This window comes from Eublepharis macularius, chromosome 18 (assembly GCF_028583425.1).
Source record: "Eublepharis macularius isolate TG4126 chromosome 18, MPM_Emac_v1.0, whole genome shotgun sequence".
Taxonomy (NCBI): Eukaryota; Metazoa; Chordata; class Lepidosauria; order Squamata; family Eublepharidae; genus Eublepharis; species Eublepharis macularius.
The window spans coordinates 14,951,347-14,971,714 of record NC_072807.1 but is presented as its reverse complement, the minus strand read 5'-3'; the positions used below and the strand labels follow the sequence as shown (position 1 = coordinate 14,971,714).

The 20,368-nt window shown below is 43.8% G+C and overlaps 1 protein-coding gene across 1 annotated transcript in view; it reads left to right on the top strand.

Moving 5' to 3' along the window:
* Nucleotides 1-20,368, top strand: part of IQCH (IQ motif containing H) — a 100,542-nt gene that overhangs the window by 23,067 nt on the left and 57,107 nt on the right. Inside the window, exons 10-11 of the mRNA XM_055002774.1 lie at nucleotides 872-938; nucleotides 11,944-12,027. Coding sequence (XP_054858749.1) covers nucleotides 872-938; nucleotides 11,944-12,027 — 151 coding nt within the window. The remainder of the gene's footprint in view (nucleotides 1-871; nucleotides 939-11,943; nucleotides 12,028-20,368) is intronic.

Genomic DNA, 20,368 nt, shown 5'->3' with positions numbered 1-20,368 from the left:
GCTCCTTTTCTAAATATTGCCTGCTTGAGCAGTTGCAATAAAATATTTCTCGCTCTCTCTTTTTTGTCTGTTTAACTGTGCATATGTCTGAGCATCGTACTTCACCCTTCACCAGCCTTTTGTGGCTACGTTTTTTTTTTTTTGCTTTGACTTGGTCATTCGTTCGTCAGAAAAATATTCAGCATTTTACATCACAGAGGCTGTGGATGAAACATTACAGCAGACTTGGGGTTGGATCTGACAATGCCGTTCCTAGCCAAGTTCCTCCTTGTTTCCTATGTAATGTGTGACATGGCATCGTGTTGCATTTTTCCCTGTGTCCACTGTGGGGGAAAGCAACCCCGTGCTGCTGTTTTGGGTGGCAGCCCTGTGCTAGCCTCCACCTTCAAGATATACCCTAACCCCCTCCATCTCCCTTGTCTGTCTCTCTGTTTATTCTTCCCCCTCTCCTCTCTTTATACCTTTACTGTGCACTTGATTTGTTATAGAGGGGGAAAAAATCAGTTGCCTCTGTGGCAGTCACTACTTTGTCAGAAAGTACTTAAGTTTGCAGACAGGCTTTTAATTAGTGCTCACCATTTCATTTATGTTTGCTTTTCTCTCGCTCTCTTTTTTTTCATTCATATTCTGTTAATTAAGTGATCAGCCTCTAATCTTCCCCTGCCAGTAGCTTCATGTAGCCATCTAATTAAATTAATTGGGGAAGATGTTTTAAGTATGTGATTAAATCAATTAATATAATTTATGCCTGGCTTAACTGTACAGTGGGAAAAGAGAGGGTGGGGTGGGGGGAACAATGGAAGTTTGACTGGCTGGTATCTGCTGCAGCTTCCCCCCTTGTCACTGATCAATGCCTTTCCTTGATTTCCAGCATCTGGCCGCCAACTGGAATCGCATCAGGACCTCTAAGCGGACCGTTATCCACGTCCCGTCATTAGGTAGAATGCTTTTTGTCTGTGGATCTATCAGCAACCTCTATTACCCACCACATTATGACTCCTTGATTGAGTTCAAGGAAGGCCCTTGTTTTATTCAAATTGGTCTCGGCAGGAAAATGTTGTCGACATGATGCGAGTAATAACGCAGGGCCTTCGCTCGAAACGGCGTTTAATTTGGGGATTAAGCAAATAAAGTCATTATGTAGAGGCCGCTATTCAGCGGAGAGGTGATTTGCTGTAATTCGCTTTCATCTGTATGAAATGAACTAAAAAGTTGTATTTCTCTCCCCCCCTTTTTTCTCCTCCCCTCCCTCCCCTCGAAATAACATAATGCTTCCAGTCTTCTTTAATGACGGGGGGGGCGTGGGGGGCGTGGGCTTGCCTGCTTTGTTGCTATTACACCGATAAGTCGGGACGATGCTTGCGCCCTGTTTTTAATCAAATGTGCAGTCAAAATGATAAGCTGCATTCTCTGAAATTATTTAGTTCTAATTACGAGCAGATGGGATGCTTTATTTGCACCTTGGGCGCCTGAGCAAAAGGAAATGCTGTGTGCACAAGAATAATTAAGAAGTTGAATAGTGGGGGTTTTTTGCGCTTAAATAATCTGCAGTTTCATGTTAATTAGCACTAATGTAATTATTTAATTACATTTATGAATCGGGGGGCTTCAAAGTGGCTTTCCTGAAAAGTGGTGGGGACACTTAGGTGTTGTTTTTTTTCCTTCCGAAGAGCAGCAGTGCCACTTCTAGTAAATGGCTGAAATGCCTGGAGAACATAAGCCACGGTCCCAGATTCAAAACAAAAAGGATTTCACAAAACAATACCGGTTTCATTCAAAAGAGTGAAAACTGTGAAGGAGATACGAAGCACCTGTCTTTCATGTATACATCTTGAAGGCACCTGTCTTTTGTGTGTACGTCTTTATTCTTGTGATTTAAGCATGAAAGGTTTGCCCGGTAGGATCTGGACCCGCTGTGGAAGTCCCACTACTGTGAATGTGCAACACAGCTTAGCTGCGCATGTGCTGATTCTAAGCTCAGCATTTGCAAACCTATTGCTTTTATTTATACAAGGCTTTTCAGGCTGTGAAAGTTTCTTGCTTCCATCCCACAGTAGAGCTTCCATTTCCATTTTGATATATTTTCAAGAAATCTTTCTACTACTTTTAATCCTAACAAAAATTAGATAGGACAGAAAAACAGATTTTTTTTAGATCTTAAAAATCAAAAGTCCTTCTAGAGGTCCTTTCTAAAGGAGTCCTTTCTAATCCTTTGAAGTGATAAAAGACAAATGTCTTTCAGGAAGTGTAATGTTTTAACGTTCAGTGTACCCTTTTACTTCTTCTTACTTCCACCAAAATATACACGCTTTCAAATTTATTATTATATATTGATTTTAAAATTTTATGTCTCCTCTTCAGAGGCCTGCACTGAATTTTTTTGTAGATTCTGCAAATATCTTTAAGATGTGTTTTAAAAATACTTTTCGTTGTTCATCTTTCTTTTTAGATATTCCTAGAAAAAGAAAACAAGGAAGTTATTCCAAAGAGGATCTTTTAGATATGCCATAAGTTTTAAAACAAAGTTTTAAGTGGACTCATAATTGACAGTTTGTGTGGAAATACGTTTGGCTATTAAGGAATTTTTCCCCAGAAATATCCCTATGAGTTCATTAGGGCAGACTCTCTAATAGGTACATTTTGGATTGCTGCCTATGGCAAAGGTTTTGCCTTCTTACAATAATTTAAAAGCTGCACTCTCTCATTTTTCTGTACTGCCAGCAGCAAAAGTATAAAATGACAGGAAAAAGTGCACTAAATCACTTTTTTAAAACCTCAAAACCAACATACTAGTAAAACCAACGCTAGACGAGTGTTAGGTTTATTTAAATCATTTTCATTCTTTACATCAGTGTAACAAATTGAACCTGTAAATTGCAATTGTAAACAGAGTTACTGGAGATTAAGTCCCACCCTTTCACATAAACATGTTTAGGATCAAGTGTCAGAGGTTTTCTGCGGCAACAAATACAATAGGCATTTTGACCTCTGTATTAGCATGTTACTTTACTGAGATGTTATTCCAGTGGCTGCAAATAATTTAGCTAGGGATGTGAGCAGATCTTCATTTTGTCCTGTATGACGGCAGACCAAAACAAGGGCACTTTTATCTTTTTATCCCCCATTAATGTTCTGGCATGGTTTTTCTCTGGGAAGGATAATTTACCAGTATAATTTTAAGACTGAAAGTGTTAAGTGGTAACAAAAAAAAATAAAAGCATACATTGATAAATTTTGGTCTTGGGGCATGGTGTCACTTAATTCCCGATTATCGAAAAATTAAACAAGAAGGACCCTCCCCCCACCAAAAAACCTTAAAGGAATACAACATATATTTTCAATTAATCCAGGATTGACAGTGCAAAATACCAAATATGTGCTGTCTTGTAATGTGTTTTCAGATGGCCAGCATACATTTGGTATTTTTTTCAGTCTTGGATTACTTGATAATATATGTTGAATACCTTTAAGGGTTTGGGGTACTTCTTGTTTAATTTTTCAATAATTAGGCAGCCTTTCCTCTTACTCTCTCTTTCTTTGTTATTTAATTCCAGAGCATCAAGCAATAGAGTCTTAAATGTGAGAGACTTTCCCTAGTTTAGGGGATACTACCCATTTTCTGTAACCAGACTAATTAGAGATGTTAAAGACCTTTGCTTTAACATCTCTGTTAAAATTCTGTGCTTTACTAATACAAACCTTTCAAACTGACAAACTCAAATGACATTTTTAATTAATTGAGGAGGTGGTTAATTTTTATCCACTTGTACTTCATAGTCAGCTGACCTGGATGCCAAAACTCAGAAGGAGCCAAAATGCACTGGGCATTTCCTGCAATCTTGTGAAAACTGTGGGTTTTTTTTTCTTGTCAAAGCCCTTTTTCGTTTGCAGTAATACTGAAGGGCAAGCATGTAGCTTGCAGTTGTGTCAGAAGAATATTTGGTAGTTTTGAAATTGTTCCCCCACTTACTTTGAGTGAGAGAAGCCTCACTCTCCTTTGAAATCTGGGGCTGTGCTTAATCTGCAGTCTTACCCAGTCATGCTATCTTTTCTGCTGGTCTTGCCTCTAGGAAATCTTCAGGTTACATGGGACTGTTCCACTTGAGAGCCAGTTTGGTGTAATAAAACCAGCAGGACTCTCATCTGGAGAACCGGGTTTGATTTCCCCGCTCCTCTGTTTGAAACCAGTCGGGTGACCTTGGATCAGTCGCAGCTTCTCAGAGCTCTCTCAGCCCCACCCACCTCACAGGGTGATTATCATGAGGATAATAATAACACGCTTTGTAAACCGCTCTGAGTGGGCATTAAGTTGTCCTGAAGGTCGGTATATAAATCGAATGTTGTTAATGGAATGTAGTTCTCCCAATTAAGATGCATCCCCGTCTTTCTTAATGTGTGGATTTAAAAAAAATTAGTACTGTCTTTGTAATTGCAGTTAGGCATTCTGGTGCACAATGGACTGGTCATTTTGGTCTGGAAAGGTGGGCTATTTTGGCATATGTCTTAATAAAATCAGCTTTTCTGCTCCCCTGCACAAGTACGTGGAGACTGCGTATCCTGGGTCTGCTTAGGGAAGTGGTGTCCCCCCTGCTCCCGGTGTAAGGAGACTTTTGTTTCATTTCTCTGCATTGTCCCGATCTCCCTGTCTAGTTTCTAGTAGCTGCGGTGTATCGTCTAGGGATGTCAACCTGCTCCGCGTGGGCCTGGAGATCTCCCAGAATTCCAACTGATCTCCAGATTAGAGAGAGCAGATCCTCCGGAGAAAATGGCTACTTCTGAGGATGGCCTGTGTGTGACATCATATCACTCTGAGGTCCTTCTCCTCCCCAAGCTCCATTCTCCCCAGTCTCCACCCCCAAATCTCCAGGAATTTCTCAACCTGGAGTTGGCATCTCCATTTCTGCACCTCTGGCAAACAGCTGTATTGGAACGTGACCCTGGACTTTGGAAACCAAGCCTGACAACCTCCCATAGGATAAGTGTGGCCACTGCATGCAGATCCGTGTCGACATTGCTATGGGCAAGCTCTTTAGGCCCTGGAAGTGTATCGCACCCTTTAGTCTCTCTGACCTCAGTTCCCTGTAGTGCAAAGTTCCACTTGGTGAAGTTTTATTCTTCACAAAGGCTTAATGAAAAGCCACACCAGTTAAACTTACTTGAAGTTTCTCTTTAATTTTTAAAATATTCTTGCAAAAGAGGCTTTTACTGGACATCGCAATGCACAGGGATGTATCATCTTTAGGTCTGGGTGACCTGTTTTATCCAGAGGGTCCCCTGCCTTCCCCCCTCTTCTCACTCATAAGTGGAAGTAAAGCTGAGTGGGAGTGTGGGATGGGAGAGTCAGCTTCATAAGGCCATCAGATGTACATGGCACTACCATTACCTTGTGCCTGACCCAGGCCAAGTAGGTAAATGTGGGTAGAGTTTGATTTTGCGCCCCCCCTCCACAAGATCTAATAATTGGGGAGCAGAAATAATCTTCCCACAAACACACATATGCATGAAAGTAATCTTTCCCTTGTCTTGCAGTCTTTTTGCTTAGTTAGAACCCCTGGTTATTTTTTTACAAAACTTTCTCCTTCCTCTGCCTGCCCCTTGTGCCTTACTCCAGCCTTTTTCAATAATTAAGACAATCTGGGATTGATGTAATTGAATAAAAATATTTAAAAATAATAATAATAATAATAATTAAGACAATCTCATCTGGTCGTGCAGGCTGCCATCTCAAGTGCCTTACTAAGGAGAGAATTCCACCGACTCCCAATGTGTTTTCCCCCTCAGATGTGTAGGAGTGAAATATCACAGGACAGGGAAGGGTTTGGTACATGTGAATCACGAGGATTGGATCCGATGATGTTCTGGACCCATCCTCTTCTAGAGCCAAGCTACAAGTGATGAATTACACTTGCCTGGCAAGTGAACAGACTCACGTGTATTCCTCCCTGTTCGCTTGCCATTCACTTGCTCCAAGTGGAGAGCAAGTGAATGGCAAGTGAACAGGGAGGAATACACATGAGTCTGTTCACTTGCCAGGCAAGTGTAATTCATCACTTGTAGCTTGGCTTCTAGGTCAGCTAAATAGCACCGACAGTTCAGAGGGAGTCCTCTTTCCCTGTTTGTCCCCAAAGCATCTTCCTGGTCACTGCAGTACAACATCACAAAGCAGCTCATGTGTTGTTATAATTAAGTATCAGTGACCAAAGCCTAATTCTCTAGTGCTCCCTCTTCCAAAAGCCAGATGTACAGTGGTGCACCTACAGTGTCTCCTACTGCTGGTATTCCAAAAGATAATACCCAAGTGAACAGATGAAGCTGCCTTATCATATCCTTGGTCTATCAAAGTCATATTGTCTACTCAGACTAGCGGCAGCAGTCTTTCACATCTATTATTATTATCATCATCACCATCATTATCATTATTTTCATTTTTGGTCTGCCTTTCTCACTGAGATCCAAGGCAGATTACATAGTGCGAGATACAATATAATCAACAGCTAGAACATTCACTGAGCAAGTACCATATTGAACGACATTTAGGATGTTCAGAGAAACAAGTACAATAGGGTAGCAGGAAATTTGAAAACAAGCATAAAGTCGAGCATAGAGATGAAAACTTCTGAAACAGCACAGCACTAATTTACATGGCATGTTAAACAATGTGGAAACTCCTTAGTGGTGCTCATCTGCATCAGCAGACAGTACCCAGTAGAGTAGCATATAGTCCCTGTCCCTACCAAAGCATCTGTCATGTATGTCTGTACCCCTCCATCCATGTCATTGTTCTAGGGGGTACTAATTGTCAATACTATAGTCTGATTTTATATTGCAAATGCTATACGCATCACTTTCGTTTCTCTTCCTCCCTGCCTGAGAACACAGCTGTGTAATCTGTGTATTTCTTTGAAGCTCACCGAAATGACCTTGTAGTGTCTGAAATGTTACCGTTTCTGTTATGCCTCTTTCTATCTTGTCTAGCTGGTGTATAAACCCCAGCAGAGATTCCCAGACTTCTTCCTGCTCAAACTTGTGGGTTAGGGAGGAGGGGAATGTTTGAGTATTTAGCCCTGTACTTTCCTCAAGTCCCTACTCCTTTCAAGGAAGCTGTGCTGCTTGGAAGCTTTCTTGTTTCTAAGCAAACTATGGACCTGTGTATGGAAATGATCTTTCTGAATAAAAAAGCATTTAACCAGGGACCTGTGTCTTGATGCAGTGGTCCAGAGATCTGTCTGCTGTATCCTGTCATCCGTAGCCTGACAGCCCTCCTGAATAATTCAATTTTGCATAGTTTGCAGAAAATCAGGAGACTGGGAACTTTCATGACCTCCTCAGGCAGGCCATTCCGTAAGACGGCGGCCACCACAGAGAAAGCATGTGTATTGTCAGCTGTTGATTTTGCCCAGCTGCAGGACGGTATCTTCAGAAGGCCCTATTCAGATGAGCGAAGCTGCCATGGCAGAACACAGGGGGAGAGGCGGTCACACAGATATGAGGGGCCGAGGCCATAAAGGGCTTTGCATATGATATCCAGAACCTTGAATTGAGCCTAGTAACTGACGGGAAGCCAGTGGAATTACTGCAATGATACGCGTGCTCCATCTAGTTCCTGGAGTGTCCAAGTCGACTTTGAGGGAAGGCCTATGTAGAGTGCGTTACAGTAGCCTAGTCTCGATGTTACTGTCCCATGAATTCAGTTGGCCATGTCAAGGTAGAGGGCCATCTCCCAGGCCTTATTTGCAGCTGCATTGACTTGCTTCTCTTGGATCAGTGCTGGGTCTCATACACCCTCTAGGCTCTTAACTGAGAGCCAAGCTACAAGTGACGCCTGACACAGGTTGGACACTTGTCAGCTTCCCTCAAGTTTTGATGGGAAATGTAGGCGTCCTGGTCTTACAGCTTGGCTCTCCATTTAATTGAATTTTGCAGAAACCCACACATGCACACCCAGCGGAGGGGAAGGGGGTTGCCCAGCGAGAGCCCGACGCCTGCAGTCCCCTCCCAACTGCTGCTCTGTAAACTTCAATTAAATGGAGAGCCAAGCTGCAAGACCAGGACGCCTACATTTCCCATCAAAACTTGAGGGAAGCTGACCAATGTCCAAACTGTGTCAGGCATCACTTGTAGCTTGGCTCGAGGGTCAGCTGAACCCCATCACAGTGGGGGAAGCACAATGTCCTTCAACATCTTTGTTGTATCAACCAGTATCACTTTGATCTTCTTTGGATTCGATTTCAATTTCTTTGCTTTCAGCTAATTGATGACCACTGTCAAGCACAGACTTGGTAACTTTACGGCATCAACCGGGGATTTGGATAATGAGATATAGAACTGAATATTAACTGCATATTGATGGTATCTAATTCCATAGCTACAAAGGAGTTATCCTAAAGCTTTACATAGAGGTTGAAAAACATGGGGGTAAGATCCTCTGTTGCCAGATTCTTTACCTGGAGGTGGCAGAGACTGAACCAGGGAACTCCTGCATGCTAAACAGATTCTCTACCACTGAGCCACGGTCCCCGCCTGTGCAAGATTTCTAGGCAGCAGCATTTTTATTGGATTGTCAGCTCCGTTTTCCAAGATTCTGGAGGCGTTAGTCATATGCAATTATATAGAAAATGCATCACTTTAATCTTGTTAACAAGCCATTTAAGAACACACATCAAACCTGCTGTTATTAAGTGGCACTTGCTATCGATTCCATGACAACTGTTCCTGCTACCGATTGATCTTGTGGGCTTTTAATTTTTTTTTTTAAACATCAGAATAATTTTTAGGTAGGTGCACTTGGAATCAGCTAAACTTTAAAATCCTTACAGACGGCAATGTCCCTTTCTGGAGTGGCCCCAGTAATCGGTTTGAAATAATTGTTTACAGGGCTTTTTTTCTGGGAAAAGAAGTGGTGGAGCTCAGTGGGTTGCCAGCACAGGGGGCAACTCTTGGCGGGAGGTGGTGCCCCTGGTACCATATGTGCACGCGCAAAGTGCACGCATGCTTCCAGGGCCAATGATGTCACTTTGGGTCAGCTGGAACAAGGGGGGAGTTTTTAAAAGTTTATATCACCCTCGGTGAAAATGGTCACATGGCTGGTGGCCCCGCCCCCCTGATCTCCAGACAGAGGGGAGTTTACTCCCCTCTGTCTGGAGATCAGGGGGCGGGGCCACCAACCATGTGTCCATTTTCAAGAGGTTCCGGAACGCCGTTCCACTGCGTTCCAGCTGAAAAAAAGCCCTGACTGTTTATCTTTACAGCTTCTGGATCCCATTTATGTACATCCCGTCTTCTAAAATATCCCCCAAGCAGCACTCACTGGGGAACCCTATTCATTATATTAGTAAATGGAGACTGCTCAGCAGAAATCCTTCGTGGACGGGTTGCAGTGTCACTGCAGTTGTAAATTAAATATGCTGTTAATTGAAGAGGAGACTGTTGTGTGAGAAATTTCAAATCAATGTGTTTATAAAGAAACATTCTTTTAGTTGTACGTTTCCCAGTTGAGATGAGGTTCATGTTTTCCTGCTTACGTAATTTATTTTCCTTTTAAGAAACACATTCATATTCCTTATGGAATGCAGAATTTGGTGTGGATATGTAGTCCTCTTTAAGAAGCAATCATATTTGTGCATGGTCTTGCTCATTCACTAATATAAAATATCTAGTGCTGTTCCCTGTCTTTCTTTGTGTAAAAGCATATTCCTTACCCGACATCTTCTTACAGAAGGGACAAGAAACGAGACAGTTAAAAAATGAGGAATGCTACGTTCGAACCTGGAGGTGCCTCATTTCACCTGCTTCTGGGAGAAGTGGCTGTTTTTAGGAACTATGGTGCGAAAACACAAAAGCTTACTGATCAAGTTTCTGCCTGTTTTCAAAAAGACTTTAGATTTCTGCTCATCCTATTTAGTGGGAATGTATTTTGCTATAGTTTGCATGGCGGGTTGGGGGGCTTGCAGTTGGATCCAAAACTTCGTGTGTGTGGTTTTGGGAACATGGTTCTGTTTTCCTTCCTTTTGTATTTATCGTGGGGATTAATTTGAGTTAATCCTAAATAGGGAGCAATCAAGTCAAAATGCTGTGCTGTTTTCTGGGGTTTTATAGTAATGCAGATGCGCTGGATAACTTCCCTACCAAATTTTAGCTTTCAGTATGTTATGGAAGAACCTTAGAAATTTAGTCAGTGGGGTCAGAATAGAACGAGATATGTTGGATTTAAAGTTCTTTGTTTTTATTTACCCCAACATGGAGGGAAGAGAGCAGGCCAGGATGTATAAAGGTGGGGGATACAGTGGTGTGACTGAGCTTGTGATTTGCACATCAGTTTTTAAAAAGCATTCATAAAAAGGGTGTTTTCAGTTCCATAATTGTCTCCAGGGCTTTTTTTCTGGGAAAAGAGGTGGCGGAACTCAGTGGGTTGCCCTTGGAGAAAATGGTCACATGGCTGGTGGCCCCGCCCCCTGATCTCCAGACAGAGGGGAGTTGAGATTGCCCTCCGCACCACTCCAGTGGCGCGGAGGGCAATCTAAACTCCCCTCTGTCTGGACATCAGGGGGCGGGGCCACCAGCCACGTGACCATTTTCAAGTGGTTCCGGAACTCCGTTCCACCGCGTTCCTGCTGAAAAAAAGCCCTGATTGTCTCCATGATAGATGGCAAAGTGCGTGACTTTTGAACTGAATGAGACTGTGAGCGTGTTACCTTTCCCCCAGGCACCTAGGCTGTGATGTGATGCTGCAGTTACCAAACCCATGCATGACCGAGTCAGATCGGAACCACATCTTGCCAGGAAAGGGAGCTTTTGCTTTCATCTTGTGCCATCTTTCTGACCCAGAGTGGCTCCAGAGGAGCACTGTTTGCCCCACTGGGGAAATCTTTCCGTATCCCCCAAGTGCACACGGAGCAGCCACCGGAGCAAATAACACCCCCTGGGGTCATTTCAGGTTAGGAAAAAAGCAAGAGCCTAGCAGTATGAAGTCTCTTCTCCTTGCAGGCTGCATCCCAATGAATCAGGCCTGCATGCCCCTATGAAATGAATTTGAAACATGCAGACCCTTGGGAAAATATAACATGTAGGTGGTTAATGGTAGCAGGAGGGGAGTTTCATGTTTTAGAGCGTCTCTTGAATAAAAAGACTACCTGGACATTTTAAAACATTTCACGTTGCGGGGGGGATGGTTCCTAATACGCTAGCTTTCTCTGTGTGGTCATTTAAGGGAGCATTCAAACCTACAGCACCATGCTGCCTCCCAGGGGTCATTTCGTAGAAAAAGAGCTGGAGGAACGCATTAGCATAACTCATGAGCATATGCCACACCCCTTGACAGCACCAGAAGTGTGTCATTAGTATAACTGATTTGCGTATGCCATACCCCCTGACATCACTTATCCTGGCTGTTTTGGACCCAATCCTGGCCATTCAAGGCTGAAATTGGGCCCAAAATGGCAAAAAGGGGCTGAAAATGGCCGGAAAAGGGCCCAAAATGGTCAGGATCAGGCCTCTGCTGAGCGGGAGAGTGATCCACCACCTGTCAGAGGCCTGATCCAGGATGTTTCGGCCCCAATCCAGGCCGAAACGGGCCCAAATGGCCGAGAGTCAAGTGGGCGGGTGACACCTGATATGTGACCTCTTTGGGGAACTGCCAGAACTGCGTTCCTGTGCGTTCCCCCTCAAAATGAGCCTTGCTGCCTCCCCACATACACAAGCACATGCTGCCCCTGAAATACTATCATCCAAGAAATGCTTTACCTTTGGATCCTGCTGACTGTATAAGAGTGATGCTAAATGCTTACATTACATAAGGATTAACATTTCTGAAGCACAGACTGGATCTGCTCCAAGAAGCTGAGAACAAATTCCTTCCTTTCCCAAGTCACAGTAATCCAAGTTTGTATTCCTAGATTTTTTGTGGGGATTGGACATGTTGTGACATATTCCGGTGATTTCTTTCAGGGTATACCCAACACGTTCGAGAAGCAACTCCTGATTTTGCTATTCTTCAGGGTTCACAGGTTGGAAGGCTCTGTGAAATACAAGGTATGGACAAAATAAAACAGGAGTCCAGGGGCACCTTGAAGACCTAATGACATTGTTTTCCAGTATAAGCATTCACCTGTCAAATATCACTCTTGTTTCCTTGACTCTCAGAGGGGAAAAGGCCCATTTCAACAGTATTCTGAGCAAATACAAGTAGCAATTGATGACCCCTAAATAAATGTTCCCTCTCAGCCTGGGGGAGACCCTGCAATGAATCTTTTCCTTATTGTCTTAAACAGCCTTACCAATAAACACTCCAGTGCATCTGATGAAGTAAGTTTTGAACTCACAAAAGCTCATGCTGGAATAGATTTTTGTTAGCCATTAAGGTGTCGCTGGATCCCTGCTTTCTTTCCAGGCAATCAGGACAAAAACAGCTAGCTCTTTTCCTCTCATATATCCACAATGAAAAGGGCTAGAGATGCTGTTCCAGATTAACTCATACCCCCTCCACACTTGAAATGCAGAGTATTTTCAAAAGCAGTTCTTGATAAGGCATTGGGAGCAGGACTTGCTGTTGCAAGACAATAAAAGTCAACCAGCATCTTGGGATGGGACTGAAGACCATAGTGGATTCTTGCTAGGATTTTCCCATTCTATCCATAAATAATAACCTATTCAAAGATATAGACTAGGATCCAAACAGCCACAATGAGCACACACAAGGACTTCCAAATGCTTGGTTGGATTTCTTTTTAAACACACGATCTCCTGAGCTGTTCCTCAGTTGCGCTCACACAGTAGTAATTTTCTGTGTTGCTGCCATTGCTGCTGCAAATGCCAGAACCATTTGCTGTAACAATAAAGCATCCGTGCAATAGGTTGAGCAACCTGTTCCTGCCTTTCTTGCAGATTCTGCTCCCCATTTCTTTTCAGGCAATCTGGACAAAAACTGCCAGCACTTTTCGTGTTATATATCCACAATGAAAAGGGCTAGAGATTTACTTTTTTAAAAAAATTAAAGCTGAGAATTCAGAAGAACTACTAGATCATGGCAATAGATAGTTATAAAGTTATTGTGGAGAGCACTGTAGCAATTATTGGCTGTTTTTTAAATCCCTCACTAATCCTCAGTAGGAATATGGCTGTTGATGGAAGGAAAACAGCACTAATGTGGCTGGGATCTTCCAAAATGCATACCTTCCAATCCCTGACAGCATGTTTGGAGTGTGATTGGAGTGTGCTATCAAAAACGCGGGCAGCAAAACATGTCTGGAAGAGATTGGAACAAAGAAAGGGGACTCCTGGAAAGCAATTAGAAGACAATGTTGTGTGGATGCTGGGGCAAAAGGCTTTTTCATTTGGAAGCAAAGCATCTGTGCAGAAGCAGCCATGGTGGGAGGGCTGTTGTTCAAGAAACAAAGTCCAAAGCCCCCATTAGGCATGTGGAGCCATGCATCCTGGTTATTGTCTACACTTTTGGAAAACCGCTGAAAACTGCACCCTGCCAGTCTCAGCTCTTTATTTTAAAGTGAGTGTTTAATCTTCCTAGGATGAAAGCAGAATCTGCAAAGGGTTAGCTGCCTCTGTCTGAACAGGAGTTTCGGCTTGGAGGCTTGGTTTATGCCATCTTCAGGAATTCCTTCCCAGAGCCCATTGCTCACCCTCTTTCTGCTCCGTTAAACAATTGGCCTGTTCCTCTCAGTGATTTAAAATCCCCACATGCTGCAGCAGAAAGTTTCTCTGTGCCCATGTCTGTTAATTAAATTCTGAACACACAACATGACTTTCTGTGGCAGAAGAGAAACGCTTCCCTCGTTAACCAACGTCCTGTGGAAGGGTTTGTGAACATGGAGCCAAAATTGTATTAGGAAGGGAGCTAGGCAGGATTTCTTACTAGGCTTCAGTGGTAATTTTTTTTAAAATTATGCTGTTGGTGATACTGTTGTTTGGCAGTTGTCTCTGTGTGTCTAGCAGTCATTTCACAAGTTGCCAAAGTCGTTTCAAATCATGCTTTCTTGATTTAGGGAGCAATCCTAAGCTGGTCTACTGAGAAGTAAACCCATAATGGGGCTTCCTCCCAGGAAAGTGGGATTGCAGCTGTACCCGTTTTGTTAGGAATTGCATCGTTCATTCATGTGGTTATTACAGAAAGCCCATTTGTGCCTATTTGCGGTCTGGTGTTTTCCATGTGGGCTTCCTGTCTTTTTTCCATAACTCATTGGTGGCGATGCTAGCCATCCAGTGTGGCCTGGCAAAGCGATCGATGTCCCTGGTAGGAAAAGATGTTAGGTTGGAGACTTATTTGGTACAGTCTTCCTGTTTTCTGGTTGTAGTTTTACAATGTCCTGCACTGTGACCCCTTCCCTGATTATTTTTAAGTAGATGGAACTGCAAAAAAAGAAACGAAATCAGGAAAAGGTTAACCAAAAAGCTGAAGGTTGGGAAGCATGGACTCTAATTTTTAATTTTTTCCTTTTTATATTAAAAAAAAATCAGTTCTGTTGAGTCCAAATAGCCGTATAGCACTTAACAAAATAGTTAAGGGTTTCTTGAAGCTTCCTGAACTTGTTCAGAACGTCACAGAGACTGTCAACGCTGCCTGTTGCTCCCTGAAATTGCCCTTTTTTAACATTTGAACAGTAGCAGGCAGGCAGCAAGATACCTAGCATGATAGCCAAACAGGAAAGTTTCCCTCTACTGTCGCGCAGATGGGAGTGGGGAACACAGCAGGGAAAGGACGAGGAGGCAGGCAGGATGCAAGGTTTCTTCAGGTGGCTTTCTGCAGAGAGCAGTTCATAATGCCCTGCTCATTTTTGCTGAGGCTGTTAGGAGATGCATTGGACTGTCATAGAAATATAGGGAGGGGAGAGCCCATTTTCAACCCCCCTTTCCATCCTCCTTTCTTGCTGTCCCTTCCTGTTTCCTTCTCCTCCTCCTGACCATTGACACTTGTAGAAACCCCAAATGATGCCCAGACTCTGGTGCTGTGGTACTTGCCATGCCTGTGTATGCACAGATGCCTGCTTCTACTTGAACTGCCGTTTTGAAACTCATACTAATGCATAATTGATTTTTATCCTGGTTAGGGCATACCTGTGGATTTTCAGTTCAGTTCATTGGGAATTTTCAAAATAATGTGTAGGGAGGGGGGAATGTATGGTGTGCTATGGTTGCCTAAAACCTAGCTGCAGTCGTGTACATTTTCAAGATCAAGACAAGTTTGTAAGCTTCTATAACTCAACTATTTTACAGCGGACTTGGGCAAGGGGTGTTTGTTTTAAATTCGGCCTTGCACGGCTATTTGGATACATTTATTTCAGGCTGATGGGAGAAGTCTTGATTTTGGGGGCAAATTGACTTTCCAGGTATTGCAATGAAAGAAGATTGACAAACCAACGTCCAACATTTCAAAAGCAGTGTTGAAACGTCCAAGTGTGGAAAGATCTCGGACCGTAGACACTTGGATGCAACAGAACCTGAAAAGTTTCTCCCTCTTTGTGATGGTCCTTCCCAGGGCATTTTTTCAGCAGGAACACAGTGGAACAGAGTTCCGGAACCCCTTGAAAGTGGTCACATGGCTGGTGGCCCCGCCCCCTGATCTCCAGACAGAGGGGAGTTTAGATTGCCCTCCGCATCGCCAAGCAGCACGGAGGGCAATCTCAACTCCCCTCTGTCTGGAGATCAGGGGACGGGGCCACCAGCCATGTCACCATTTTCGCCAAGGGCAACCCACTGAGTTCCACCACCTCTTCTCCCAGGGAAAAAAATCCTGGTCCTTCCTTAAGCAAAACAGTGAAGAGCGTTCATTTGTCAATGACCAACTTTGCTGGCTTCCCAGAATGTCATACTTGTACATGATTCATTTATATTTGAGTATCATTATTATTTCATAAATGCCATTTGGGGAGTTTGCACAAAAAAGAATGTATTAGATCTAGAAATTTACAGGAGCCTAGAATAATCACTTAATCGCCTTTCTATATTACGAAGGAACTGGCATTGTTTTGTCTTCAGTGCAGTTCTTTTATGTTGTAGGGTCTATTTTAGGAAAGACTTGTTTCTTCTAGATAAGTTAGAAAGGTGGAGAGATCACGTAACCATTGCCTTTCACTTTGAAGCCTAGTAGTCGCGCTTGTATTAGAAATATTTATTTACTTCATTTATACCCCCCCTTTCTCCGTAATGGGGATACAAAGCAGCTTACATTCACGTCTCCTCCATTTTTTCCTTACAACAACCCTGTGTGATGTTGTGAATGATTTACTTGGAAATAGCCAAAAAATTAGAAAAAATTTGAATGCTAACATTTGAATCTAACAGCAAAGATTCCTACTAAAACAGAGCTATTCAGGCAATCAGAAAGTGGATTAAAATCTCAGTAACCAGCTTACTGGATACTCGTAACCCACCTTGAGTCCCTTGGATAAGCTAAAGCCTGACCCGCTCTCAGGTTGCCCTCTCCGTAGCTTAAGGCCATGCCATTCCTTCCAGAGGGTATGGGGAGGGGGGCATTTTCTTTTGGCCCAGAGCCACACTGTCTCTTGGTCATCTGCCCTCCTCACTGTGGGGCAACACCATTCACATTTTTATCGTGCCCTTCCCTCAAGGAGATCAGGGTGGCCTGCACAGGTCTTCCTCACCTCTTTGGAGCTTCACAACAAACTTGTGAGGTAGGTTAGAGCACGAGAGAATGATAGGACTAAATTCATCCACCGAGCATCCATGGCAGAGAGAGGATTTGAACCTTGGTCTCCTTTCCCCAGAATTCAAAGGGGAGCTTTAGCAACGGATTATCTACCCCCAAATTCGGTAGCTGTCACCAGTTCCCCTGCTAAGTCTTAGCCAGAAGCGGAGGGAGGAAGCTCCAGGCCTCATCAGACCATATCTTGAAGTCAGCTGTGCTGAGCTGAGCCAAAAAACTACCAAAGGTAGCAGGTCAAATTGGCCTAGGCACTGTTTTCAGACTGAAGCCACAGTAGGGTTGCCAGCCTCCAGGTAGTGGCTGGAGATCTCCTGGAATTACTACTAGACTCCAGGCCACAGAGATCAATTCACCTGGAGAAAATGGCTACTTTTGGGAGTGGACTCTATGGAATTACGCCATGCCAAGATCCTTTCCTTCCCTAAACCCCACTTTCTCCAGGTTTCTCCAGGTTTCACCCCCCAGATCTCCAGGAATTTCCCAACTTGGAGCTGGCAACCCTAAGCCACAAACCAATGAGAAGGTAAATAAAATATTAATTTTAGAGAGTATGCAGAAAGGAAAGGCAAAATAACAAAGCTAAATAACCTAATACCTAAACATACCTGACACGGCCTTATGCCAGTGTAACTTAGCTTTCTCCTTCAAAGCTTCCAGGTTTCAAGTCCGAGTTGGAAATCCAGACGGCCAAGGGTAGGGGTCCAGGCTGGACTTCCGGCTCAGGACAAAGGCAAAACTAAACTGGCCATTTTTATCCTGTATTCCCCCAGCAATATGGAGTGATCTGGTTGACTAGCCAGAGCTTGGCAATGTGTAATAGGATGGTACCATTGCAGCTTGCACCATGCCCAAAGATCATTGCACCAGCTTCTTCTGAGAACTGAAACTGAGTTCAGACCAGCTTAATAGCCTTCGGACTTGGGTCTTCCATCCTACCACCATAATGTCTTCAAGCCTTGCACCAGAGTATAAGCCGGGACATAACTCTGAAGATAAGATCATTCAAAATTAGCAAACATACCCATGATACATTTCAACTCATGTCAAGCGGGATTAACTTTGAATCCAGTTGTAGGCCTGTTTCTTCACATTTCCAGTCCTCCTCGTCTGACACGCTCATAGCTCCATTCACACTGCCTTGAACAGTGCATCAGAGGGGGGAATTGTAGGCCAGTGGAAGGGGTTGTGCATAGTTAGCGGAAAAGCCGAACAGGCAGTTCTCCCAAACCCTCATATGGCAAGGACCAGTACATTCCTTCCTCGACTGATGTCTGTCGTTCTCCACTTTAGTCTACCTTCTTAATACCTCTTGGGATGAATGGGGTTCAAACATTAAAAGACCCTCTGTTGAGAAGTCAAGCAGTAGCTGTTATATGTATTGTCGAAGGCTTTCACGGCCGGAGAACGATGGTTGTTGTGGGTTTTCCGGGCTGTATTGCCGTGGTCTTGGCATTGTAGTTCCTGACGTTTCGCCAGCAGCTGTGGCTGGCATCTTCAGAGGTGTAGCACCAAAAGACAGAGAGAGACACTGAGAGATCTCTGTCTTTTGGTGCTACACCTCTGAAGATGCCAGCCACAGCTGCTGGCGAAACGTCAGGAACTACAATGCCAAGACCACGGCAATACAGCCCGGAAAACCCACAACAACCATAGTAGCTGTTATGTCTGAAATCTCTGACCCTATGAATGATGGAGTCCAGCTAGAGACTAGCCAAAGTATACAAAGACCCCTTTCCCAAGTGAGCAGTGAAAAGAAGAGGGGGAAGAATGGACCCCTTGGTCTTTTAGGCCTCCAAAAATTGCCCTTTTAAATTGGCTTGTATATCCCTTTCTATCTCATAGATTTAGAGCAGTGTACAGCATTTTTTTTCTAATGCATTTCAGTTCCCAGAGGGCTCAGAATATAAATAATGGTACACTTTGTGGGTGATTGGTTGGTTGGTTGGTTGGTTGGTTGGTTGGTTGGTTGGTTGATGTTCCTTTCTAGCTGGGACTCAAGGTGGGTTACACAAGTACAATAGAACTATTCAGTAAGCCAGTTACAACATATGATAACATTTGAATGGTAACAACATTTGAATCTAACAGCAAAGATTCCTAGTAAAACAGAGCTATTCAGTCAGTCAGAAAATGGATTAAAATATGATAAAATTTGAGTCGAACAGCAAACAAAATGCAGTGAGGCTGGGCTTGAAGGATAAAGGTAGGATAGGCTGGGCAAGAACTAGAGCTCAATCCCAGGTGTGTTGTCTGAAATGAGAGCCAAGCTACACATGACGAATGACACTTGCCTGGCAAGTGAACAGACTCACGGGTATTCCTCCTTGTTCACTTGCCATTCCCTTGTGCTCCACTTGATCAAGTGGAGAGCAAGTGAATGGCAAGTGAACAGGGAGGAATACCCATGAGTCTGTTCACTTGCCAGGCAAGTGTAATTCGTCACTTGTAGCTTGGCTCTGAGAGATCTTGGGGTTATAGTGAAAATGAAAATGTCCACTCAGAGTGTAGCTGCAGCAATGTGAACTCCATGCTGGGCATTATTAGGAAAGGGACTGAGAATAAAATGGCCAGTGTTATAATGTCTTTGTAGAGCTCTGCCATGTGGCCTCATTTGAAATACTGTGTACATTTCTGGTTGCCTAGGGTTACCAGCCTCCAGGTAGTGGCTGGAGATCTCCCGGAATTACAGCTGGTCTCCAGGCCATAGAGATCAGTTCACCTGGAGAAAATGTCTACTTTTGGGGGGTGGACTCTATGGAATTATGCCATGCCAAGGTCCTTTCCTTCCCCAAACCCCACTTTCTCCAGGTTTCACCCCCCAGATCTCCAGGAATTTCCCAACTTGGAGCTGGCAACACTATGGTTGCCACATCTCCTAAAAGATATTGCAAAGCTGGAAAAAGTGCAACAGAGGGCAACTAGGAACAGCATGTGGTCGGAGTGCTCTTCCTATGAGGAAAGGCTGAAGAGTCTGGGACTTTTCAGTTTAGAAAAGAGAGAACAACTAAGGGGAGCGAGGTTTATAAAATTATTCATCGACGATCAGAGAGAACTTTTTCTCCTTCTCCCCAAATACTAGAAATTGGGGGGCACCCGATGAAGTGAATGAGCAGTCCAGGAAGGACAAAATAAAATGCTTTTTTTTAACTCAACAAGTATTTAAACTGCTGGTGAATGTAGTGGTGATCATGAGCGATGGACGGCTTTAAAAGGTGGTTAGGCCTCTCCACCATTTGTTGGCCCTCCAGGGTTAATGGCTGGCCACTGTGTGAAACAGGAGGGTGGACTGGATGGACCACGGGTCTGACCCAGCATGGGGGTGGTTATGAGCCAAGCTACAAGTGACGCCTGACACAGGTTGGACACTTGTCAGCTCCCCTCAAGTTTTGATGGGAAATGTCAGCATCCTGGTTTTACAGCTTAGGTCTCCATTACAGCTGCAAGACCAGGATGCCTACATTTCCCATCAAAACTTGAGGGAAGCTGACAAGTGTCCAACCTGTGTCAGGCGTCACTTGTAGCTTGGCTCTGTGTTCTTATGGTGATTAGGTTTGGGGCTGTGCCCAGAAGGGAGATAGTTTTCACTCCTTCAGAGCAAGAAACATAAAACCTACATCCATTCACGGCTACTGCAGCACCCATTCCCTCTCTGGCTGTGGCATTGGGGGGGGGGTTTGAGGGTTTTTATCTTAAAAA